Source organism: Rhinatrema bivittatum, chromosome 16, assembly GCF_901001135.1.
Source record: "Rhinatrema bivittatum chromosome 16, aRhiBiv1.1, whole genome shotgun sequence".
Lineage (NCBI taxonomy): Eukaryota > Metazoa > Chordata > Amphibia > Gymnophiona > Rhinatrematidae > Rhinatrema > Rhinatrema bivittatum.
The window spans coordinates 24,130,533-24,157,016 of NC_042630.1; the positions used below are offsets into that span (position 1 = coordinate 24,130,533).

The 26,484-nt window shown below is 46.5% G+C and overlaps 1 protein-coding gene across 2 annotated transcripts in view; it reads left to right on the plus strand.

The window, feature by feature from the left end:
* CHRNE (cholinergic receptor nicotinic epsilon subunit) overlaps positions 1-24,372 on the plus strand; it is a 35,327-nt gene extending 10,955 nt beyond the window's left edge. For both annotated transcript variants that reach the window (XM_029580462.1, XM_029580463.1), the window contains 9 exons: positions 3,512-3,621; positions 9,473-9,628; positions 10,233-10,333; positions 10,437-10,637; positions 15,518-15,632; positions 18,363-18,477; positions 18,612-18,819; positions 20,071-20,204; positions 23,750-24,372. In XM_029580462.1, the coding sequence (XP_029436322.1) occupies positions 3,512-3,621; positions 9,473-9,628; positions 10,233-10,333; positions 10,437-10,637; positions 15,518-15,632; positions 18,363-18,477; positions 18,612-18,819; positions 20,071-20,204; positions 23,750-23,917 (1,308 nt within the window). In that variant the 3' untranslated portion in view covers positions 23,918-24,372. The remainder of the gene's footprint in view (positions 1-3,511; positions 3,622-9,472; positions 9,629-10,232; positions 10,334-10,436; positions 10,638-15,517; positions 15,633-18,362; positions 18,478-18,611; positions 18,820-20,070; positions 20,205-23,749) is intronic.
* The last annotated feature ends 2,112 nt before the right edge of the window (positions 24,373-26,484 follow it).

Genomic DNA, 26,484 nt, shown 5'->3' on the forward strand with positions numbered 1-26,484 from the left:
GAGAAAGTGTGTTTGGTGACAACTGATTACCATCGAGCAGTTCATACAGCAAATGTTTCTTGTGGATACTCAATCCAAGAAGCCAGTCGATTTGTGTTGGCACATAAACTCACAAAAAAATGAAGCACTGCGGGCGAATTTTAAAGGAGCTGCGTGCACCAAAACCAGGAGATTTGCGAGTATCTCAGGCCGGCACGTGCCAAGTTTATTTTAAAAGCCAACCTAGTACGCGCGCCTCTCCTGCTACGTGCAACAAAACACATTCCTCAAAAAAAAAAAAGGGGGCGGGATGTGGGCGGGGCATGGGCGTTCCTGGATTTCTCAATGAAACCAGCATGTAAATACTTAACGCACCCAAGCGCATGCCGGACTCCCCTGCCGCATAACTTTACTTCTGCCATGGATGGCGTGTGAGTCCAAAAACAAAAAAAGTAAAGAGGTGAGTGGGGTTTTTAAGGGTCGGGGTTAACAGGATAAAAGGGATTGGGGGGGGGTGGGTTAGGAAGTCCTATTCCTTGCCTGAGCAAACTGGGAATGATCTGGGAAAATGGCCAATTGCGTCGGGACGCTCCCTTATAAAATTCTCCCACCTACGCACTAGAGGCAGCATTTGCACACGCATGTTATGAAAAGGCCATGTCCTTTTAAGCAAGATGGCATGTGTGCGTATATGTGCGCCCGCGCGCTGATTGTAAAATTCGCCTGTGAATTTGCGCCTGAGAGAGACCGTCGCACAGCATCCTGGGGCCCTGGAGGGGCACTCTCCCTCCCCCCCCCCTCCTCATTCAAAGAATCCATGCTGTGGTCGGGTGAAATTTTGTCACGACGTAGCTCCAGGACTGAGTGACCCCCCCTATCTTCCTAGTCAACCCCAGAAGAGGGGCTACAACAAAACAGCCACAAGTTCCCCAAAGAATGATTCCAAAACTTTAAATGGAGCAAAATCTGATAAGAGACGTTTGTGGACTTCAATGTCAGGGCAAAAGGTATTGGTAGGCTTTGAACTGGATTCTGCCCAGTAGGAGAGTGGTGCCGGCATATGGAGCCGCAGATAGGCTTAAACTGAGGGCACCTCAGACCACTGTTAGACTGGGACACTGTCCCACCCTTGAGGATCTGGATTGGTTCTTAGGGGGGTTAAGATGGTGTTGCTGGCAACTTGATGGCTGAGGGATGCACTGAAGTGAAGCTCCAGTGCCTCCGCTCGTGCTCTGATTTGAACTGGAATAGTGACGAAGCAACTCGGTATGGTTGGGACCTGGACTGAAACACAGTCGGGTGAAATTTAAAAGAGGGGCCAGCACATGCCCTAACCGGCAGATATACAAATAGGTTGAGCTGGTGCGTGCCGAGCGGATTTTAAAAGCCACCCAAGTACAGGCGTATTCCCCACTGCGTGCAGAAATGTAAAGATCAAAAAAGGGGCGGGGAGTGGGTGTAGACTGGGCGGGGCATGGGCGTTCCTGGATTTTAACTTCAAATTGGCACGTAAATACTTACACGTGCAGGTGCGCACTGGGGTCCCCTGCCGCGTAACTTTACTTCTGCTATGGAGAACTAATAAAATAAAGATAAATAGATAGATTGGCAGGGTTTTAATGGTCAGGGCTAACAGGGGAGAAGGGAGGCTAATAAACTGGGGGGTGGGGTTGGAAGTCCTATCACTTACCTGAGTGAGCATGAGAACAAACTGGGAAAACTGGAAATATCATCATTGCACGAATGTTTTAAAATCTCCTACTTATGTGGAAGAGGCAGCATTTGCATGCACAGGCATGTGCCCATTTAAAATTGTCACCCGGGCATGTGCTCAGGCTATTTTATAACGTGTGCTTATATGTGCATATGTTATAAAATGGCCGTGTCCCTCTGTGCGGGCCGACGAATGCATGTTTAAAAGTTACCACCCATGAGTAGTAGATTCTTAACTGGAGTGTTACGGGTTCAGACCATGCACACAGTATGCATGGGATTATACCTGGGGGCTTGAACCCAGGAGCTTATCCCCTACACAGAGAGCCACACACAAACTTGGATCCAGTACGTCAAAGTTCCAAGTAAGAAAGTAAGGTTATTTGAGCAACAGGAGGATAGAACAAATAAAATCAGATCATATAGAAGTAATGGTAGATAATAACAATTGCTAAATAGACTTAAAAAGCTTACATTTCCAAAGGATCAGCCGTGCCATCATGTCCAGGGCTCGCTCTCTCCCCTCTCTTTCTCGCTGTCTCTCCTTATATACTACAAAGGCTTGTGATAGCAGCCGTGTTCCCTCCCTCTGAGTTCTTATCAAATTTCAGACACAGCTGTGTGGCCTTCATTCTTTCTCTCAGGCTTTAATATAAGTTAATTGCTACTTTTCTCATCATAGACTAAGTGGAATAACTAAATAAACACTCTTGCCTGTTCGTAAACATTTCACAGTGCAAAATAGTAAACAGGAGTTCACTCGGAGGTTGGCCTGTGGCCTTCAAACTAGTTTGTGTCTGGGTAAAAAATCTGAATCCAAATGGACTAACCTCTATATACATCCTAAGGTGAAAGGAAACTGTACTTGCCGTATTCCTCTAAATAAAAGCTCTTGCATTAATTACTGAGGGAGAAATGTGTGTGTCTGGAGCCCTAATCTGACATTAAGAGGTAGATTTTAAAAAGTGTTGCTCGTGCAAAAAGGCTACATTCGCTAGAATTTTTCAGAATCCGCGAAGTACGCATGTATGCACCCATGCGTGCATCAAGAATAAGGGGGTGGAAAAGGGACGGGACGTGGGCATTCCAGGGCGGGGCTAAGACTCACTGCATAATTTCGAATTTTAAAAAAATCTGACCTTGGCGCGCGTCCGTGTGTTATCAGCGTAACTTTGCTGCAGGTCCTGATGAGGAGCAGGTCTAGAGATCTCGAGTTTTAGGGCTTTCAGCACAGCGTGAAGGCTCAGGGTCAAGTGGGGGGCTTGCAGGATGAAGAACCAGAGGGGTCTTGAAGACCTCAATGTCAACCGGACAAACTGGTGGCCTAATTGGAAAAACTGTTTTTTCCCCTTACACAAGCACATTTTAAAATCCGCCTGCATACGCACGTAAAAGTTGTTAAAGCCCTAGCGGAAATATGCGTGGGACATTTTCTCCAGCAGCCTCTTAAGATTAAGTTCAAACATAACATGCGGCAGGGGGATTTTAAATTGTACGTGCGTGGCTATTCCCTAAATCAACTTGATTAATAGAAATTTATGGACTTCTCCTCCAGGAACTTTCCAAAGCTTTTTTACACCCAGCTACCCTAACTGCTTTAAGCATGTCCTCTGGCATTGAATTTCAGAGCTTAATTGTTCATTGAGTGAAGGAATTTTCTCAGATTTGTTTTAAATGTGCTACTTGCTAACTTCACGGAGTGCCCCCTAGTCCTTCTATTATCTGAAAGAGTAAATAACAAATTCACATCTACCTGTTCAAGTCCTTTTGTGATTTTATAGACCTCTATCAGTGTTTCTTTTCCTTTTGTCTCTCTCAGACCTGGACAGATTATCGCCTGACCTGGAACGCTTCGGCATATGATAACATTTCCGTCATCCGGGTCCCTTTCTCAAAGGTCTGGCTTCCAGACATTGTGCTTGAGAACAAGTGAGTAACATCAGGCCTGAAAATCAGGGGCAAGACACTTCCATAGCCCACCTTCTCATTTTCTCCTGCTCACCTCAGTGGTGGCTTCTTGCAGACCTTAGAAGCTGCTGCCTCTTCTCTTGTCTCTTGTCTCCTCCATTATATGAATTACTAAAATATAGAAAGGAAATGACTGCTGTGCTGATCCCTGAAGCCTCCTTACAGCGGTGCGGAGCTGGAGCCCGGTAGGGACTGGAAGATGCTTTGGCCCGGGATATTCCCTTTGTTGGAGTGAAACCTAGAGAGGGGGTCCGTACACGTCCCTGCCGGGTAGTGGATTGGAGCACTCTGTTGATGTTTGGGAGACGCTTGTGTCTCTAGTTCCACTTTCTGGCTTTTCGTGACGTGATAGTTCTTTCTGCTCACCAAGTTCAGTTTGCAGCATTAGGCATACAGGGCGGGCAGCACTTTCTATGTATTTTGTAGCACACCCACAAGACTAAAGGTTCTTCCAGCGGTGAGGAGGAGAGGCAGGAGCAGAAAATAAAAATAACCCCATAAAATGAAATAAATACAGAGATGGTAACTTTAAAACAAGTGCATGGGATATACGCTGACATTTTAAATCATGCACGCAGTTGCATGCGTATGATTTAAAATATGCCCCCGCGTACATGCGGGTGCTCCTAATTTTAAGCCGTTACTCAAGCAAATGTACTTTGCGTATCTTCCTTGGCACTTTGTCGACTTTAATGCATGCAGGAAAGCAGATTTTAAAATTTGCTTGCATGAAGGACACTCAGAGTTTTACCAATTAGACTGGGTGGACTATCTCAAGATCATCCAGACCCATCTGGTTCTTCAGCATCTACTTCCCCCCCCCCCCCCCCCCCCACCCAAGTTGACCCGGACCCCTCTACCCGTTGGGTTCGGCCTAAAAAGTGATTTTTGCAAACTTGTACCTCATCTGAAGCAGCAGTAAATATATGCAGCTAACAAGCCACCGCACACTGTGACCGCCAGATTTAAAATGTGGATTTACGCGCATAACTCTTGGGTCCATCCCATAAATCCCCCATAAAATTTGCACCTGAGTATATACACACGTAATTTCCCACTTTTAAAATGTGTTGCCTGCTCGGGGCCCAAATGCTTGTGTCTATGGGCCTTTTAGTGTGAGCAGTGCTTTTAAAATTCACCCCACAATGTGTTACTGTGGCAAGAAATGCAAACAAAATCAGTGCGTGTGCATTTACATAACACAACTGGATTCTAATGCACTATGTGCAGAACACGTGTGCATTTACATAACACAACTGGAATCTAATGCACTATGTGCAGAACACGTGTGCATTTACATAACACAACTGGATTCTAATGCACTATGTGCAGAACACGCGTGCATTTACATAACACAACTGGATTCTAATGCACTAGGTGCAGAACACGTGTGCATTTACATAACACAACTGGAATCTAATGCACTATGTGCAGAACACGCGTGCATTTACATAACACAACTGGATTCTAATGCACTATGTGCAGAACACGTGTGCATTTACATAACACAACTGGATTCTAATGCACTATGTGCAGAACACGTGTGCATTTACATAACACAACTGGAATCTAATGCACTATGTGCAGAACACAGACAGCCCTCGCTGTAGGGGGGTCCCAATTGTTGCTGTCCAGATAAATTGATTTCCAGGGTTTTCCCTGCACAAGGACTGTAGAATTATGTTTTGGCCTGTCCATGTGCTGAGCTTGGCCATGAGTACATAGAGCCAGATGCCATTATTGAAAAAATGAATCCAGTAACCATGCACCTTCAGCTTCCCAGCACTCTTAGGATACCATCCTCATTTCACTATGTGCAGAACACGTGTGCATTTACATAACACAACTGGATTCTAATGCACTATGTGCAGAACACGTGTGCATTTACATAACACAACTGGATTCTAATGCACTATGTGCAGAACACGTGTGCATTTACATAACACAACTGGATTCTAATGCACTATGTGCAGAACACGTGTGCATTTACATAACACAACTGGATTCTAATGCACTATGTGCAGAACACGTGTGCATTTACATAACACAACTGGAATCTAATGCACTATGTGCAGAACACAGACAGCCCTCGCTGTAGGGGGGTCCCAATTGTTGCTGTCCAGATAAATTGATTTCCAGGGTTTTCCCTGCACAAGGACTGTAGAATTATGTTTTGGCCTGTCCATGTGCTGAGCTTGGCCATGAGTACATAGAGCCAGATGCCATTATTGAAAAAATGAATCCAGTAACCATGCACCTTCAGCTTCCCAGCACTCTTAGGATACCATCCTCATTTCACATCTCCTTGGTAAAACCGGCTGTGTCAGAGCCTTTTCAAAAGCTTTTCATTTTTTAATGAGTGGGTACAGTACGGTTGCATAAGAAGTGTGAGAGAAATGGAACATGAAGTTTTTTTGTAAAAATTTTGTAATCTGTATTAATCATTTTTTTTGTTTTCATTTTATATGACTGATTTTTATCACTTTTTTCAGTTTGTATTTATACTGAAGCATTCTCACCAGTCAGCTGTTAGAGCTTGGTCCTATTTTCCAGTCCTCGTACTCTGCATTCAGAAGATGCCTTCATCTTCAGATTCTACTGTTGGTGCTCCTGCTTCTTCTCCTTCCTGGGTTCCTGGACTTGTGGTTTGTCCTTGCTCCGCACCCTGGCTCCAGGCTCCTCGCTTCTTGTCCCTGCTGGGTGCTGCCCCGCTTTTCATGCCTTGCTGGCCACCAGCATAAGGAGGTCTCAACCCAAAGGGAAGTTGGCTGGCCTAGGCCGAATTCTCTCTACGCTGGCAGCCTGGATTTGATGCTGCTGGCACTGGGCTGCTTGTTTCTGGAGCAACTCGCGGATGATAACTTGTCATGTCAGCCACCTCTTTGGAGAACCGTATCAGTTTCCCTCTGCTCAGGAGGGCACCAGCCCAGATATTAGAGCTACTGCCTCCCTATGTGAGTACCAGGTCCAGTACTGCATCTCCCCTCGTACGATCTATGGCATTGGCCATTTGTTTAAGCAGAACCCTTGAAGGGCATCCGCGATCTTTCTATTTCTTAAGGATTCTGCTGCAGGGATATTTCAACCTACATCCGACAGTTTAAGATCTTCAGTGTGAGCAACATGTCTCCCTTCTTTCCCACCTTTTGGATGATCTTGGGATGCATCCCTTTCTGGTGGGTGTTCTGAATACAGGAACCTGATATCCCAGGACCACAATTCTCTCTCCTTCGATCCACCGGTTCCAGGTGCCGGGGTCCTTTGTACTTGCAAATATATATCTGATTCAAACATAAAATAGTTGTTAAACAACACTGTTTCCAATAACTGTAGAATAACTCTGTTGGGTATGCGTTGAACCCCTATACGATCATGTAAACATCGTTGAATTACATTGAATGACTGATTTTGGGGTATATTAGTGTACAAAGATGACACATCCATAGAAACTAACCAATATTGACACTGTGGATCTAGATTCAATTGTTGAAGGTGTTGCAAAAAAATGAATAGTGTCCTTGACATATGAATCCATATTCTGAACATGTGGTTGAAGAATTTTATCCACCACAATTGTAGGTGCTTCTAAAACAGATGCATTAAGTGACACAATGGGCCATATGGGTGGATGTATAATGTCTTTGTGAATTTTGGGCAATGAATAGATTATTGGAATCCGCGGATGTTCAATCAACAAGAAATTTCTCTCTTTTGATGTCAATCCCAGAGCTCCATTAACAATAGATTTTAAAGTAATCATCAAAGCCGAAGTTGGATCCTCAGTCAATTTATGATAGAACTTTACATCGTTCAAATGAGCTAACATGGCTTTCTTATATAATGAACTGTCTTGCAGGACCACCGCTCCCCCCTTATCGGCAGGCTTTATGATGAGTTGAGTATTCCTCTGCAGAGACATTAAAGCCGATCTCAATGGGGAAGATAAATTGTCCCTCCAACCACGGGTTATTGATTCATACTCTGTTAAATCTTTCAAAACCATTTTTTCAAACATTTTGATGTGCCGGTCTATGGGAACTGGCGGATTCCATTTCGATTTAGGTCAAACAATGGACAGATCTTCCTGCTCCCCTCCTTCCTTTGAAAAAAATAATATCAAATTTAATTTAAGGATGAACCGATGCAGAGAAATCCTGGCTTCAAAAGGAGAATAGACCGACGTGGGTACAAAGGATAACCCGAGATCCAACAATTCAATCTGTTCCAGAGAAAGTGTCATCGATGATAAATTTACCACTGCTGACCTCGTTTGTTTCTTGCTCTCGTGTTCCTGCTGGAGTGGGTCAGCTCCTCTGGTTTGATGTTTCTGCGTCGCCCCTGCTATTGAGTCGTGTTGGTTCCTTGCTTGGATAAAAATACTCGATTTTCCAACTCTTTCTGGGGAGGTTCAAAATTTTCCATGTCATCCGAACTACTAGACTGATCATCTGATGAGAAATTAAATTTCACTTTCTTTTGGGGACCTTGTGAATTTTTATTACCCCACCAGTTATAAACCCTATCTAAACGATAATCATTTTGGTCTCGTTTGAATTTGTTAATTTTGGCTTCTTTGATGGAATTCTTGAATGTTTCTAATGCTGATTGGTGTTCATTTAGCTTTTCTTCAAATTGAGTTAATTCAAGTTCGCCCTTAATACGTTCAAACTGATCATCTACCTGACTAGTCAATTCACTTGAAAATTTCTTCACCTGACCCACTATCAATAACATCAGGTCTAGTGAACATTTGTTGAGTTATGCCATCCTTGTCTGCATGAATGGTTTATCATCAGTGAACAGCATGGGCTCTTTTTGAATTCTCAATCCTCTATCCTTAATCTTACATTAGTGAGATGGGGACACTGGGGAAAGCAGGAAAGTCTGTAGCAGACTATCCAATGCAAGTTTATCTGTCCTCTCCTAGTATTTCCTTCCTTCTCTCCTATCTCTTCCCCTCTCTGCCTCCTTGTTGTCACAGTCTTGCAGACTGGGATAACAGATTACCCCCTACAGGAGCGGTACAGGATTGCAGGACAGAACTGGAGACAGTCTTCGGCCTGGCCAACCTCCTCCCCCTTGGATTGAGCCCACAGGTTCTGGGGCAGGACTTTCCTTATAGGGACTAGCATGGTGGCAGAGTGGGAAGTGGAGGCAGTGCTGGGGACTGAAGACAGGAAGGGCTGGACACACAAGCCGGCAGGCAGGAGCTGGATACAGGCAAGGTTGGAGACAAGGAATTAGCATCAAAAGCATGGCTTGGACTGGAGACCTGGTCTGGAACCAAGGACAAGGCTTGGGTTGGAGATAAGACGGGCAGGAGCTGGATACAGCCAGGGACTGGAGACAAGGGCTTGAACAGGAGGCAAGGCCTGGGACTTGAGATAGGGATGACTGAGCAGGACAAGGACTAGACAGGACAGGATTAGACTAGGACTAGGACAAGCATAGAAAGACGAAGGCCCACTCATGCCACAAAGCTAGGATAGGTGAACATAGAAGGCCAAGGAGGCCGCAAGGCAGGACAGGAAGGCCAAGGAGACCACAAAGCAAGGCAGGAAGGTTGAGGAGGCCACAGGGCAAAAAGTAGCAAATCGAGGAGGGCCAATGCCCAGAGAGAGTGATTTAGTGGAGAGGCTGGGCTAAATAGGTCTGGATTTGCCGCATCATATGATCAGCAAGGAGGCGGCTAGAGTGGCTGTGAGCGAGATTCACTGATGACCTTTGCTGGCGGGGGTGGGGGGCTGAATAGCAGGCAGGATTGTGACATCTTGCCTTTCCTCTGCTTTATTTTTCTTCTCCCTCCCTCCAGCATAGATGGGAAGTTTGACGTGGCTTATTATGCCAATGTTCTGGTGGATAACAGTGGGTCAATGTACTGGCTACCCCCAGCTATCTTCCGCAGCACCTGCAGCATTGAGGTCACCTACTTCCCCTTCGATTGGCAGAACTGTTCTCTGGTCTTCAGGTATGGTGGGAGGTGGGGGGGGGGGGGGGGGGGGAGAGGGGTAGGAGGGAGAGTGGGAATGGCTAGCTAATACCTGTGGGGAGGGATCCGTTAGGATGCCACCATAAGGCAGATTCTGCAGGTGGCTTCAGCTCATTGGGCACAAGCTGAGCAAGTTCTGATTTTGCCATCAGTGCCTGCTGATGCTTTAGTACTAATTAGACTATGAAAATCAGGCACGTCATGTTGCTGCGTGCAGTGGTGGGAGAGAGCTCTAAACTAGAACTGGTTCAGCCTATCTCTGACGATCCGAGCCAGCTAGTCGCCTTAGACATCACAGGCTACATCGATCATCAGTGACTATTTTCCCCAAACATGGCTGCTCCAAGGATGGCAGGGGCAGGGAGAAGAGCTTAAGAAGATCAATCTGGTACCATAAAGAGAAATTCACCGCAGGAGACTGAAAGATAAGAAAACGTAAATTTAAAGAGGCTTCCCAGAACACAGCAGTGAACTCTTCTGCGATTGAGCTTCCCTGATATTAAGCCCTCCCTCTGAAAGCCTGACCTCTTGTGTTTTGATGATTCTTCTTCAGGTAAGGGCTTCTCCTCCTCTTCCTCTCCAGGTCTCAGACGTACAGCGCCAATGAAATTGATCTGCAGCTGGCAAGCCTTGACGATGAACATCTCATCGAGTGGGTGGACATTGACCCGGTGGCTTTTACAGGTGGGTGATGAGTGATTTCCCTGTAGAGTTTGCTGTCATCACAGAGGAGCTGTCTCTTCTTGTTTGGTTTCTTTTTCCCCCTCTCCCCCCTCCCCCCCTCCAGAGAATGGAGAGTGGGCACTCAAGCATCGGCCAGCCAAGAAGGTCATCAACAGGAAGTTTTCTCCAGAAGACTTGGAGTATCAGGAAATCCTCTTCAACCTGGTGATCCAGAGAAAACCTCTCTTCTACATCATTAACATCATCGTGCCCTGTGTCCTCATGTCGTCCCTGCTGGTGCTAGTCTTCTTCCTGCCGGCACAAGGTTAGCTGGTTCACTTATTTCTCAAACAGAGAAACAAAAAAATCTGTGTTTCTAGGCTGCCTCAGTATCTGTACGGGGAGCTCCGGAGTGTTTCTGGGAACTGATTCTTTAAGAAACCCGCACATTCAAGCCAGGGATGAGGGGGTTCCAGGTAGGACATGACAGTGTCCAGAGGGCTGGGGAGAAATGGGCAGGTCCTGGATGTTTAGGGGCAGAATATCTGTAGGAGGATAACCAGGTTAGATCTCTAAGGCCTGGTGATGATAAGAGGTTTGGAAGACACAGAGTAATTTAATATATTTTTTTTAATATTTTTTGGGGCCCAGAAAGGTCTTAAAACAGCTCTTGGTGGTCCTGCTTGGGAGGTGAGATTGATGTGTATTTTGGGGTCTTTGGGTAGTTGAAGGCAAGAAGCATAGGGGGTTATCATCTTTGGTTATCTGGCGGTAATGTTCAATGGTGTTTGGGGTTAAAAGGCAGTAGGTATGCTGGTCTTCCACAAAAGAACATTTCTGTTCATACCCAGATCAGTCCAGACAAGTGGGGTTTTGCCTCCCTACCAGCAGATGGAGACAGAGAACAAAACTTTGAGGCACTGCTACATAAGAAGAGTGCCACCTGCAGTCCCTCAGTATTTCTCTGACTCCAGCACATGGTAGAGGTGCAAACCTGCAGTCTAGGCAAAAAAATAAAAAAGAGAAGAAGATAGTTCGTTTAGGGCTATGGAGAAGAAGCTGAAAGCTCCCTGAGGTGTTAGGCTCCTTTGTGGACCATCCCTCAGGTGGAGCCGGGTGATTGGGGGGGGGGGGGGGGGGGGGGGTTTGGAAACCCCTGTCTGGGCTTCATCCCCAGCACACCGGATGGCTCCCTCGGCCTTCCTGTTTTGCTCTGTGGCCTCCTCCCCCTCGCTTCATCCACCAGGCCTGCTCAGGGAAGTATCCCTGTTCTGTTATTTAAGTTTGTTTTTAAACAAAACCAAAAAAGGAAACAGAGTGAGGGGCAGGAAGGCCGGTCTGAGGCTCAGTGGTGGAAGGACATTGGACAGCAGGAGCTGCCGGTCTTTGCAGTGAGGTGGGAGGGCTGTGTAGCTTTGTTTACTCGGCGACCCAGGGTTCCGGGGGTTTGCGGAGGCTGGCGCAGAGGCAGGATTTTCTGGGGCTGCGGGTGCGGCTTGAATTCTTCCCGCACGTCGCCCATTGGTGAGGGCGGCTGTGGCCAGTGCGACTGTTCATGCGCCGGCAGGAATGGTGCTTCAGCTGTGGCTCTGTGCGCTGCCAGCACGCCATTGATTTTGGCGTGGGGGGGGGGGGGGACAGCAAGGCACTGTACCGCGTGGGCGGCCTAATTAGGTCGGGCACTGCGCTGCGGCTGGCTGCGTTTGGGGGGCATGAAAATGGCGCCAAAGCCTTGGATGGTGGCGTGCCGCATCTATAGGCTCTGGTTGGTGCATCTGAATGCCCATTCCCTCTGCGTTGAGTGCACAGCAGGAGAGGAGGGCTCTTCTGCCATGGTGGCAGGAGGGGGAAAAAAAAGGTCTCCAGTGGGCAGGGGCTCGCGGCCACAGGAGACAGAGATTTCCCCCACCCATCTCTCCTGTGGCACAGGAGTCTCCTGATGGAGGAGGGGATTCCAATTTCACCCTGTGGGGGCAGGGCATGGATGACCTGGAGGTGTCCCCCCCAGAATTTGTGCTCCTCATACAAAAGAGAGCAGGGGGAAGAGTCCGAGGAAAGAAAGCCTCACCCCCATGGGTAAGAAGTCTAAGGTGGGGGTTGTATGGAGGGTCCGGAGATATCCTGCACTGCCTGGGACTGTGTTGGGTGGATTCAGAAAAGGATCCCTGAGATGGGGAAGATTCTGATGGGCCGCAGGAGGGCCTTCTGGATCAGCAAGGAGCGGATCCAAATATGGATACGGCTGCAACCCCCCAATGCCAACGCTAATGGTGCTAAGGATGATCCTGATCCGGATGAGTTTCCAATTTCGGAGGAGGACAATCCTTGGGTGGTCTGTTTGTTTAAGAGGGAGGAGCTGAGATCCCTTATTCCCCAGGTCTTGGAGGAATTGGGGATTAAGGTGACTCGGGAGGAATCGGATAATGAGGGAGTGAATCCGGTTCTGGACAGACTGTGGGGTTCTCCAAGTGCCTTCCCATTGCCTAAGAAGATCCAGAAGTTGGGGAACGGGGAGGGGGGACTTCCCGGAGATGGGTCTGAAGGTGGGTAGGGCTATGGCTGAGCTTTAACTCCTGAGGGAAGAGACTTTGTACCTTCCGAGGGTTCCCAAAATAGGCGCGGCGGTATCAGCAGTGACCAAAAAGACAACAATTCTGGTGGCTGGTGCCGCCACTCTGAAGGAGGTGCAGGACTGCAAGTTGGAAATCCAGCTGAAGCGAATGCTTGAGGTGTCTGCGTTGGGTCTACGGGCTGCTGTTTGTGCCAGCTTGATGCAGGGAACTTGGGTCTGTGTTGGGTGCGGAAGGCCCAGGAACAAGCGGCGACTGGAGAGGGCAGTGCATGGCAGTCAGCCTGCCTGGAGGCAGGGGTGGCTTATGTGGCAGATGCTCTGTATGATTTGGTGCGCACGTCAGCTAGAAGCTTGGTTTTGGTGGTGGCGGCCTGAAGGCTTCTGTGGTTGCACAGTTAGTTGGCAAATATGGACTCCTTTTCATAAAACACAGAGTTAACAAACAAATTGTTGCTGCGCTCAATAATATTTATTAATGGCATACTCTCACAAAGAATCCTTTTAAGGGAGGTCTTCCTGAAGGAAATGATGTTACCCTACAGGATTCTTTGTTGGTATGACGGATAGTGTCCTCCGGGGCCACAAACAGGATTGGTTTCCAGGGTTTGCACAGTAAATATTCATGAGGTTTGATTACATCCAAGAAGTGGGTAAACATGCATGATTTGGCTAGCCTGAAAGCTGCACTGTTTGTGGCACTCAAGGAGTGGAGTTTGCCACCTCTAGTGTAGTTGGTTAGTTTTATAGTGTATTTACTAATTTTTCTATTCCCCCCCCCCCCCCCCCCCCCGGTAAGCATCCAAGACAACTCACAAAAATACACAAAATGCAATCATAAGATATGCCCCATTAAAATGACTGCATTGCATTATCAGCAAAGCAGTAGTAACTCCTCCAAAGGATGGTCAGAGGATATTGAGGATGTAGTTGATGGTTGTCAGTGGGTATTCATGGTGTACATGGTTATTTGGGGGTATATGGTTGTGATAAATCCAGGATACGGTTGCTGGTTAATAGGCTTATTTACCATCTGCTATTTAGCTGGCCTGGATGCTTTTATTTAAAAAGAGGCCAACAGCCGGCAGACCAGAATGTAAGTGCTGGTTTTCTGCTGACTGCTGGCCTCCAGACCAGCCGGGTCTCCCCATCCTCCAGACGTCGGGCCTGCTCAGAGCCCGCCGAACAGCATCAGCACCTGAAGCTAACGCAAACAGCTTTAGCTGCTGCCAGAATGGGGCACGCGAGGAGTCCAGGAACAGGGGTGGAGTTTGCGCTTCGGCTCCTCTTCCATCTCCATGGTGGTCTCACCCCCCCTGTTGGTGGGAAGCAGGGCCTGAAAGAGAACCATGCGCTGACTCCTCCTGGGCCGCTGGTTTCCTTCAAAGGCAAAGCTGATTTTACCGCGTGTAAGCTGCATGGTGCACTGTGGCCGCTCCTGGAGCCTCCAGGCCCCAGGCACTTTGCACGTTAGATGCATGGGGGTGGGTGGGGGTTAGAAAAGAGAGAGGGGGAAATGCTATGGGGGGGGGAGAGGAGAGAGATGCTGGGCAGAGCTTGATGTGGGGGGGAGAAGAGAGGGGAGGTTGGTGGGTGAAGCAACCCAGTAAGGGAGAGATGGAGGGATGAATGGAGGAAATGGAAGGGAGAACGAGGGGGAAGAGGGGTGAAATCTATGAATGGATAGAGGAAAAATCTAGAGAAGAGAAATGGAGGAAAATGAGATGAATTGTGAAAAGTGAAAGATCAATTTCAGAGATAGATGTAGGGAGAGGAAGTGAAGGAGACAGGGAGAGAAAAGAGAGAGAATTTGGACAGGACACCCTGAAAAAGGAGTTAAAGGAAGATCAAGAAGAGGAAAGCAGAAAGCGAGACTAGGACCAACGCAATTAGAAAAATAAAAGGACCAGAAAAATCATTTTGTTTTCACGTTAGTGAGTGGAATGACTCAGCTCTTAATCTTTGTATTTCTCAGTGTTGCACTGCAGGCAGAATCTGGCTTCTTGGGGGTTCCCAGTTCAGTTTTTATCTGTTTTCCCTTGTTCTGTATTTGGTTCGGGGGGGGGTGTCTGTGTTCTACGTGTGCGACCGAGGTGAGAGATTCTGCCGCTCGTGTATACTTCCCGTGTAAGGATCTCTTGCAGTATGGCCTATTCTATGTTTCTGGCCTGGTTTAATATTTCCGGTGCTGCCTTTTTCCTAGGTAGGGTTGTTGCTGTTTTGAGTCCTGGCAGTTGGTGCTGTTTTGCTATAGCAGCTTTCTTAGACGTAGGCTGGACACAGTAATCTAGGAGAGGTCTCGCCGATGACCTTGATCACTTCCTTTTCTCTCTTGGTTATGCTTCTCCTTTATGCGTCCATCTGGCTCTAGCTGCTGCCCTTGTCTCACTGCTTCATTTTCTGTGTATGGCGGCGGGGGCTCTGGAGGATGTCTATGTCCTGCGGCTCTGGGAGATGAGGATCTTGTGTTTGAGGGAACATAATATTGGTTGTAGAGGGAAAGGTTAGCAGCTGGGAAAAGGGAGGGGTTTTTCTTTAAAAAAAATAATAAATTTGGTATCCCTGCTGGCTAACAGGGGATATTTTAAGGATATTTCTGCATCGCTTTGGTTCTGCCTTTTCTCTTTTTCGTGCAGCGGGGGGTCAGAAGTGTACCCTCGCCATCTCTGTGCTCCTGGGACAGACCGTCTTCCTCTTCCTCATTGCACAGAAAGTACCGGAGACCTCTCTTAGCGTGCCGCTCATTGGCAAGTAAGTGCAGTGGGAAGGCCATTTGTGTGCTGTGGATGGTAAGACATAGTTATGTGCATATGTGTGTGTGTGCTGTGGTTTTATACATAAAATATACATAAAAATACAGACCAACAAAGACAAATCAAGGCTGCCTATTAAGACTGCGAAAGCCACAGTAAGAGTTATGATGAACAGATTCAAGTTAGGTTGTTGCTGGAAAGGCTGCAATAAACAGGAATGTTTTCAAAGCTTTTTTGAACTCCTTAGGACCTTTCAATATATGCTCACATACACACAATTATATCTATGATGAAGGCAGGGGCGGGGTGGAGTAACGGAGGCTCCGGCCTCTCCTCCATTCATGGCCCCTCTCACTCTACTCCCAGGCCGTGCCAAGGCCGAGAACCCTGTACTAAAAACCCTCCACTAGCTCTTGATACTCTACCACATGAAATTCAAAGTCTTCATCCTGGCCTATAAAACACTGAAAGGCCGGGCCCCAGCCTACCTCTGGAAGACTCTCACTCTCTGGACGTCTGCCCGAGGACGACAATCACAAACTCAGACATCCCCAGAAATCATAATCCTCCCCAGGACCAGGAAGAAAACCATAACAGATTCAGTACCAATGCTGTGGCACTCCCTAACGCTCTATGCCAGACTTGCCCCATATCTTATAACCTTCAGGAAGCTAATGACAAGGTGGTTTTTTGAAGCAGCCTTTGGGCCTAACCAAGGTCACAATCCTGATTAAGGACTTTGTGAATAGCTCCTTAACGATACTACCCTATTTATGAGGTACTTTGCCCCAGCAATGTTATTTAGCTATTATACTCAACTGGACTGTTTATTTATATTGAGCGAATATCCTATCAACTATTGTAATTTCCTGGATTTATACGCTTAACTTAGTATCTTACACCACAATCACAGTGCTGTACTGCTTCTCCAATTCCACATCTAACACGCCTCAAACTCCCTGGCTGGATACCGTGGCACATGCGTGTATACTGTGCGATCCTTTACCTGCCACCATAGACAGAAGCTTCCTTCTTTCTGCACGGTGTTCCTGAGTCTCCTGCTTGCAGCTATCATATGGGAGGGAGAGGGGGCAGCAGCACACGTCGCACACCCCAAAAGCTGGCCCTGAACCATATTTAAACCATATGCAAATGCAAAACTGTGAAATGTCACATTTGTTTTGAACTATTTTTTTTTTGAGAAAATCTTTGTCTTTGCAAGTATGTATGCTGAAAATGTCCTTGGTATCTGTAGTTATTATGCTGTTAATTACACGAAAAGATATGTGCACATATATTGGATTCATGATGATAAGACACAAAAAGGAGTTGAATTATTACAAGTTTGAAGCTTTTCAGCACCAGTGCCCATCATCCAGGATTCCAGGAGCTGAATTGAATGCCCTTTCTGCCAGTCGTGGGACGTCAGCAGTTAAAGATTTCTAAACCACACCCAGGTCTCTGTCAATGGCATAGGGTTGATCACAGATGCAGGTGCAAGAACCTTTGTATAAATATGACATTTTTCTAAAGAGACATCACTCCCTACAGGAATTAAATCAGAATCCTCTTTGGTTTTACGAACCATCTTTCTCTGTCCATTCCAACTTCATCCCATTGCTCCTGTTCCCCTTCAGGACAGGAGGAGAATGGGGGAAGGGGGGGGGGGGGGGGACAGGAGGGAAGGAGCTGGCTTAGGAGCTGAGTGCCTCTTTTCTTTGCTGTGCTCAACTGCTTCCTCTCCTGTTCCCTGCAGGTTGCTTGCAGGGGCTGGAGCATGAAGCAAATAGAGAGAGTGTGAGCTGAGCTGAGGCTTAAGGCAAGCACCCTGTAGCTTTCTGTAGTTGATTGAATTAGGAGGTGGGGGAGCTTTGGGTTTGTTGATTATGTGGCAGCTTTTAATCATGCAGCAACAGGCTAGCTATGCCCCATCTTCCATGGCTGATGCATCCCAGAAGTCTGGAGACACTGGATATGGTAGAAATCTTTGCATATCTAGCAGGTTTCAATAAAGTACCAGAAGGAAGCATTTTTCATAGACTGAAAGGTCATCATATGAAGCTGAAGGGCGGAATCTCAAAGGCAATGAGAGGGCATCCTTCTTTCCTGAGAGGATGGCAGGCACCTGGAACAAACTCCCAGCAGAGCTGATGGAAACCAAAACAGCGATAAGATTCAAGCATGCTTGGGTGGTGGTAAAAGCAAAAGGGAGGAGGGGGAATATCTGGAGATTGCGCTGGGTCTGTAAGTGACCTAATAGGCTTGGTTGAGGGGTCAGACTGGGTGGGACAAGAGGTCCTTATGTGCCAGCAGTTGGTACAGAATTATGTTAGATTGTGGCACAGACACATTTTGTAATCCACCTGGGTACGTGTGACTGGTGTTGGCAGGAGAAAGATCCCCCATCAGACCTGCCATTCGAATCGGTCAAACCCTGTGAGATGTAGAAGACCATTTTACAAACCTGTGCTATTTTTTTTTTTAACAGAATAAAGTGTGTGATTTCTGTCATCGCCCTGGTGGAGAAAACTAAGGCAAAAAGTTCCGAGGTCCATCCAAGATAAACATCCTGTGGTTTACTGTTGCACTAGGGTTGAAACCAGCAGTACCCCCTATGACCTAAAGCCGCACATCACACTCCATAAATGCAGAAGAAGCTTTTCCTGCAGGTAGCCGCAGGCAGTGGTAGATGGGACTGGTGCTGACTCTCTTTGCCTTTGGCTTTCAGGTATCTGATCTTTGTCATGACAGTGTCCACTCTGGTCGTCCTGAACTGCGTGGTAGTCTTGAACGTCTCGCTGAGGACACCTAGCTCCCACACCATGTCCCGGAAGATAAAACACGTAAGAGGAATGAGGGGAAGGCCACTAGAGCCCGGTCTTGAATTGTAGATATTCTACAATGCAGCCAGTGTTTGTGAGCAAGGAGGCATCATGCGTTTGTGATAGTCCCTTGCGTGGTCTTCTCTCTGCCTCAGGTGTTCCTTGAGGTCCTCCCTCCGTACCTAGGGATGCACCTGGAGCCCTCCGATGACCCCTGGGACAACCCCCGGCCGAGAAGGAGGAGCTCGTTTGGAATTATGCTGAAAGCTGAGGAATACATCCTAAAGAAACCCCGGAGTGAACTCATGTTTGAGCAGCAGAAGGGCCGTCATGGGCTAAAGAGAACTTTCTTGGATAACTATGGTGAGATGTTCTGGTATCATCTAGACCCCCAGCTGTGGTGAGCTGTTCCCCTTCCTACTGCCCTGCAGCAGCTGCACTTCTAGAAAGGGCTACTCCAGTCCTGCTTCATTCAGTGCCCTCCATATTCCAGTGTGTTCTGGGTTTCTGCTCCTGTTGTCCACCTCTTGCTGAGTGTTTTAGGATGAGTAATACCTTCAAGTACCAGAAGGAAGCATTGGCCATAGCCTGAAGAGTTATGGGGCACGGGATCATTATTTGAATGTGAGAGAATCATAGCTGGGAACTTCTGAAGTCTGTTCACCCTGAGGTTAGTGTGGATTAGCAGGGAGGGTGGGTGCTAGCCCCATAGATTTACACACAAACACACTCCCACTCTCTCCACCACCCTCCAGATTTCACCCTCACACTCTTTTCCCTTCCCTCCCCTCCCCAGATCAGACTGCAGGACTCTCCGCTACACCCTCCTCCATTCCTAGACTGAACCCTTCCAGCCTCTTGCCTAAAGCATCGCAGACGCTAATCTGTGACTGGATGCTCCAGAAAATTTAGTGGCTGCTGCTTTCTCTGCTCTGTACCGGCTGATCCAGTCCCCACCACTTCCTCCTCCTGGCCCCAGTCTTTGCCCTTCTTCTGGCCTGCATAAGCCGCTGCCTTTGCTTTCTTTCCATAACAATGGGCGGATGTCTCTGCCCGCCTCTTACCCACATGCCCAATTATTGCAGACCACTCCCAGAGCAGTACCCCAAACCTCCGAAAACCTGGGTTGGATGGTGGACAGCAGGAAAGACTTCCAGCAGAGAATATAAGGAGCCAAAACACTGTGACAACTCTGTAGGCAGGTACAAATGGGCAGACTACGTGACACCCGTGGGAGTGGACGAGCTGCCCAGCGGTTAGTGCAGCGGGCTAGAAGCCAGGGAGATCAGGGTTCAAATCCCACCGCCACCCCTTGTGACCATAGGCAAGTCACTTTATTCTCCCTTGCCTCGGGTACAAACTTAGATTATAAGATCCCTGGGGATAGGGAAATACCTACAGTACCTGAATGTAATCCATGTTGAAGTGCCAAAAGGTGGAATATAAAAATCAGATTAAAAAAAAAAAAAAAAGACAGCTTCTATGTGTGTGTGTGAGTATAATAGGAACCCGTACTCCCTCGGCCAAGTCCCGACCTGTCAGCCCTACCCAGCACAGCAGCTGAGGGTCATGCCCTTTTGTTTTAACCTTTCACCTGTCCCTTTTTCTCACTAGTGGATGGCATTGATTTGGATATCACCACTACCCTTTATAAGAACCTGGCGCTGTGCGCCCCTGATATCAAGGAATGTGTGGATGCCTGCAACTTCATCGCGGAGAGCACCAAGGAGCAGAACAATGTGGATGGGGTAGCTCTTTATTTTATTACAATTTCTGAACCACCTCAATAAGCCTAGATGATATACAAAGTTGACATACACAATTAAAATAAACAAAATTTAAGATGAACAGAATCGCTGTCAAACAACTCGAGGTCCTTAACTTGGCCATATTAAGGCTGCTTGTGAAAAACAAAATAGCACAGGCCTTGCAAATAAAGAAACCCTCATCTGCTAAAAATAAGTAAGGTTAAAGATAAACATCTTTAGCAAAGCTTTGACTGTTTCGAAGCAGTCTTGAAGCCTCATCTGTTCTGGGAGGGAGCTCCAGAACGTGTGTGTGCACACAACGATAGAATCTCAAGAAGACCCCGCTGGGCAGAGCTAAGAATTCTTGTTGGATTACACAGTCTCTATTATGCATTAGCCTAAGGTGGAGAATTGGACAGTAGAGGGAAGGCGCTCGCTTTCCAGTAGAGGGAAGGCGCTCGCAGAGTGAGCAAAAGTGCTCACTCTGCGAGACCGCAGAGTGAGCACTTTTGCTGGTGGAGAGCAGGGCTTGCAGGGGCTTTAATCCACTCTGGCTTCCAGCAGTTGCTGGTGGGCTTGAAACACTGGAACATCTGCAGCTCGGAACCTGCTCTTTATTCATTTATTTATTTACATCTTTTTACTATACTGACGTTCAAGACAAAGATTCTTATTAATCATCCTAAATTTGACTGATTTTCACCCTAACGGATTATCACTTTTGGAAAAATCCAGGAATTTATGGGTGAAAACCGGTTGAAACAGGTTACAAGTACATGGCAAGTACCCAAACATTAAATAAATCCCATGCTACTAATGCCAGTAATAAGCAGTGGCTATTCCCTAAGTCAACTTGATTAATAGCAGTTTATGGACTTCTTCTTCAGGAACTTCTCCAAGCCTTTTTTAAACCCAACTAGCAGATTTGTGAGACAAGACTTCCCTTGGGTAAATCCAAGGAAGGCAGATCCTCACAGGCAGGCTGTGCACTGTTAGAAATCTCTTCTATAACAGAAAACACCAAGTCAAGGTGATAGGTCTTAACTCAGTAGAGCAATAAAAAAAAAAAAAAAATCACTCTTCACAGGTTAACTCAAACTGACCACACGTACTAAACCACTAGCCCCCCCCTCGAGTGGACTAAGGAAATAGGATTCACAGCCAGCATCAAAGGGAGATGCTGTAAAGGGCTGGTTTCTCCCACTAAGTTGGAAAATGCCTACAGCAGAAATCTAGTGCCATCTAGTGGAGACCTGGGGTCTCTACATGTGGAATATATCTGGACTTCATGTCTAAGATTGTATTTTAAAACAATGTCCATGCCTGTTGTATACTCTTAATCTTTGTAGCTGTACCTTTCAGTTTTTTTTCTATGGTTTCTTTATTTATATCCCACTTAACAGAGTTACCCTAAGTGGTTTACATAAAGGACCTTTATAATAAAATGATCATTATACAACAAGACAGAAAAAAAGCCTGTTTTCTATTTTCCTCATTTTATCAAGGTCTTCTTTTTGAAAGTTTAATACTAGAGCTGAAGATGTACTTATTGTCCCCCTTACAGTCATTAAGTCAAATTTGATCATGTTATGATCACTATTGCCAAGTGGCTCTAACACCATATACTGCATTCCACTAAGAATTAGATCCAGAATGGTTCCCACACTCATTGGTTCCTGAACCAATTGCTCCATGAAACAGTCATTTATTCCATCCAGGAACTTTATCGCTCTAGCATATCCTGATGTTACATTTACCCAGTCAATTCTGGGGTAATAGAAGATTTCAATTATTACTGTGCTGCCAAATTTGTTAGCTTTCCTAATTTCTCTTAGCATTTCATTGTCTATCTGATCATTTCAGTCAGGTGGATGGTAGTACACCCCTATCACTATACTGTTCCCCAACACACATGGGATTTCTACTCATAAAACTTCTACTGTGCATTTAGTCTCCTTCAAGAACTTTATCATGTTGGACTCTATTCCATCCAGAACATAAAATGCCATTCCCCCACTAAGTTGATCTATCCCTGCAATATAATGTGTACCCTGATATAGCACTAACCCATTGGTTATCTTCCTTCCACTAGGTCTCTGAGATATCAATTATGTCTACTACTATACACTCTAACTCTCCCATCTTACTTAGACGTCTGGCATTGACATACAGTTATTTCAAAGAATGCTTTTTATTTGTATTAATAAACTAATTATCAGGTGACAGGAATAATTTGTAATTTTTAACTCAGCTGGTTCTTTGCTTATAGGCACATGGTCTACTTTTGCTTTTATTGAAACCTCTCGGTAGGGATGCCCTTTCTCTCTCCTTTTTCATTAGTATCTTTTGAAGAGACTTCCCTCTGAACCATGCGCTGCTGAGCAACTGTTGGTCAGACCGGGTATAGGGCATATAGTAATGTTATGCTGAAATCCTGGCTTGATGGAAGCATTAATAAATCCTAGATTTAATGTATAGCCTAATTTCTAGATAGGTTCATACAAAGGTTGTACCCAGCCAAGGGATGCCATAGAATCCAAAAAAGGCTACACTTCATTGAAGAAGGAGATATATCAGGGTGAAGATTACAATCCCCTAGATGCACCATGTTATTTAAATTGGCCTTAGATGAAATAAGCTGTTCCGAGAAAGGTGATAAATTGGATTCTAGAAAGGTGGGTGAGCAATAAGTTAAGCAGATGCTAAAATATCGGAATTTTTTTTTTTTTTTTTTAATAATTGCAAGACCAACCCCTCATCCTGCTTTTCTGGGCTGGGAGACCACAGTATAATCAGGTGTGCACAATTGGTTCAATAATATTTGATATAAATAATACCACATTTCAGTTAGACAGAAAAAAAATCTGGTTTTTCTTTTGCAGTTAAGTCGTATATCACATCCATCTTTTTCTTAGCAGCCTGTACATTAAAAGAACGTACAGAGACTCTGTTTATGGGTAAATAGGAACCATGAGGAAGACCTTGGTTCTCTAATTCTCTGATGAGCAGTAACTACCGGTAGTAATCACACCTGCCTTGGGCCAGGATTACAGGAATGAAAATATGGGCGTTCTGTAAAGGTTTTGGGATTGAGAGTCTGGTCAGTACTCATTGTGCCCCTCCGGCATGAGGCACTGGCTCTTGACACCCACCCCATTTCAATGACATAAAGTGGGGAGTGGGGAGGTCCATGCCCGGGAGATGAGAGCATAGCCAGTGAGAAGATGGAGGCACAGCAATTTCTCTTTCACTGAGGGCTGGCAATCACTGTTTTTGGGAGTGCTTCAAGGCAGGAATGAGGTGTATTGGCAGAGCTGTGTGTGTGGGGGTGGGTGGGTGGAGATGTAGCTCAGTACTGGAATAGCAGGGGGTGCTGCAGAGCAGGAATGAAATGCATTGGCAGAGGGGGCCGTGTGTGCGCGTGCGCGTGATCAGTCCTGGCATAGCAAGTGGTGCGGCAGGAGTGAAGTGTATAGGTAAAGCTGTGGGTGTGGGATACAGAAGTTACAGGTTCTGTTTTATCCTCCCTCCCCCCCCCAATCCAGGAAATGCTGAACTGGAAGCTGATCGGGAAAGTGGTGGATAAGGTCTGTTTTTGTGCCGCCATCTTGCTGTTCACCATCGGGACCCTTGCAATCTTCCTCACCGGACATTTCAACAAAGCGCCAGAGTACCCCTTCCCTGGGGAAACCAAGCAGTACCTGCCAGAGTGAGACCTGCCAGCCTTGGTGCCAAGGGCAAGGGTCTGACTTCTGCTTCTCACCCTCGTCAGAGTCCAATTAGCCTCTTGCCTTCTGTGGTAAACAGCCGTACGTCCCTGCATTCAGGGCTGCTTACCACGGGTGCATCTATCATTTGTGTTTGTTTAAATCCTAAAGAGGAGTGTGGGGAACCGTCAGCCGCTGGAGACTGTCCCAGGGAGGAGGCAGGTGTCTCTCCTTTTATACAGCGCAGAGGGTCACGCGGTGCACAGAGGAGACAGCACGGGGCTCACTAATTATTTTGGTGCCATGATTAATACAGAGAAGGTGGAGATTTTGGAAAGAAGTGGCCGGCGGTATCCACCCAGGGAAAAAAAAGTGGACCACAACGTTGAAATATAATATAAAAGTAAAAAAAAAAAAAAAAAGAGGATTCCTCAGTGCTGCTTCCATCTGCCCTGCCCCCCTCGTAAGCCTTTTACATTGTGATCTCATCAAAGGGATTTAACCATCAGCAATGCCCTGAAAGAGGCCCAGATGCAGCAGATCTGCCCCCATGGGAGAAATGCTGGGATAAGACGGGGATTCGTTTTATTCACAACCGAATTGAAATATCACCCCCCAAGTGCCTTCTTTTGACTGCCACCCAACTCTCTCTATGCGCTAAATCAGGGGGATGGTGAAGAAAGTGCCCTCTGGCCTCTGGTGCTTGACCCCGGTTTAGGGAACATTGAATTGTTTTTATCCTCTTGGGGCCAAACTGGTTTCCCCACCTCCTTCTCCTGCTGCCGGTGGGAAGAGCCAGACCTCCCCGTTTCGCGCTCCCCCTTGTTGGAAGGATGGTTTCTGCGTCGCTGTGGCATTCTGGCCTTGGGAAAAGTCTGGTTTCCCCTCCGCGGCTCTGCCCACTGAAAACCCGAGCCCTTCCGATCTGCCAGAAGGTTTTCCTGGGGTGGGTGGGTGGGGGGTGCTGTTTAATGATTGCTTGTGCCACGCAATCCTTCAAGGATTTTATGGAAAGGGTTCTTTCTCCAAGCTGAAAGCATGGCAAGGGCTGTTCGCCAGGATGTCACATCTCTGCATCTGTCTGTACTTTTTCATTCCTGCCTGTATTGTTTCTCTTTGTGCTTTGTTAAAACCGCTCAAAAATTTAAAATAAAAAAACAACAACAAAAAAAAAAACCAAACAACAAACAACCACAGCACACAATGCAAACCACCCTTTCTGGTCCTTATTCAGTAAATCCTAGATAGGCTAGGTTACTCTCAGCAGGGCTTTTGCTAAATAGGATACTATGTTTTATCCCACTGTACCTCCCAACTCCCCACACCCCATGCCTACTCTGAGTCAAGCCCTTAGTGTGTATGTATGTATGTATGTATTTATTGGTTTTCTTTACCGACATTTGTCAGGGACATCATACCGGTTTACTTGTAACAAGGGAGACCATGTAGAAAATCAGTTACAAAAAACAAGGATGTAAAAAAAGCTGGGCATTGCAAATGAGAGAAACAAATAGATTGGAGGAAAAGGCATGAGAATGGAAATACGGGAACTGAAACTGTACTGCTCGATGGCTGGCAGCCATCTTCCCTCGGTCAAGCACACCTTACTAACCTAGGAAATAATGGCAGAGAAACCCGGGTCCCATCTCTTCCAACCTGACCTCCCCGAGCAAGCTCAAAATTGTGTGTGGGTGATGCAGGCAGGTCTGCTTTCCCCAGCTCTCTGCCATGAGTAGTCATGTGGTTTCTGTGAAGGAAGCAGGCTTTAGTTATGCTCAGTTTACATATTTTGAGGCCCCCATTGCATACACGATGCAAGAGCAATATGGGGACCGGAGATGGATTCGTTCCAACTCAGCCATGGCACTTTGGGGTGACTGCGTCTGTTTTTCAGGAGATTGGCTGATCTGGTTCTCCTTTCCCTAAGAAGGGCAGGACGTAACACCAGGGTCTGCTTGGTCTCGTCTAAGCCCTATGGGAATGATCGGGTCACTGTTAAGACTTGTTTAGAGGAACTGTTGTAAGAATAGATAAATAGGAAGGCAAGGGGAAAATAAATCTCAGTCTTGAGGGAGTTGCTGTTGAAGTAAAACCTGCTGAGAGCAGACCAGGACTTGACCCTGGATAAAAACTGCGGTCTGCCTTAACTTGCTGAGGAGGGGCTTGCTTGATTGTGCTTTGAAGTGTATTCCTTTCTGGGGGACAGAGCGGTTTCCTTGTTTTTCCCCACTCTCACATCTACATTTATAGACTATTTGCCCAGTTAAGGGGCTGGGAGAAAATATACAAAATAGGAACCAACTAGTGCTGTGGACAAATCTCTGCAAACTTGGTATATAGACTATTTCCCAGTCAGGGGGTTAGAGAAAGTAATTGTGCATAGTAGGAGTTAAGTAGGGGCCTCATACAAACAAGTCCAAAATTAACCCTGACTAAAAGAAACAGCCAATCTATTATAGAGCATTGGAAAACAGATCCAGTCACTGGCTGGAGAAAATACTGTGTTAGGTCAAATGTTGGTCATCTGCAAACAGAACAAAAATTATGCATATCTAAAGGGGAGCTTGATTGGT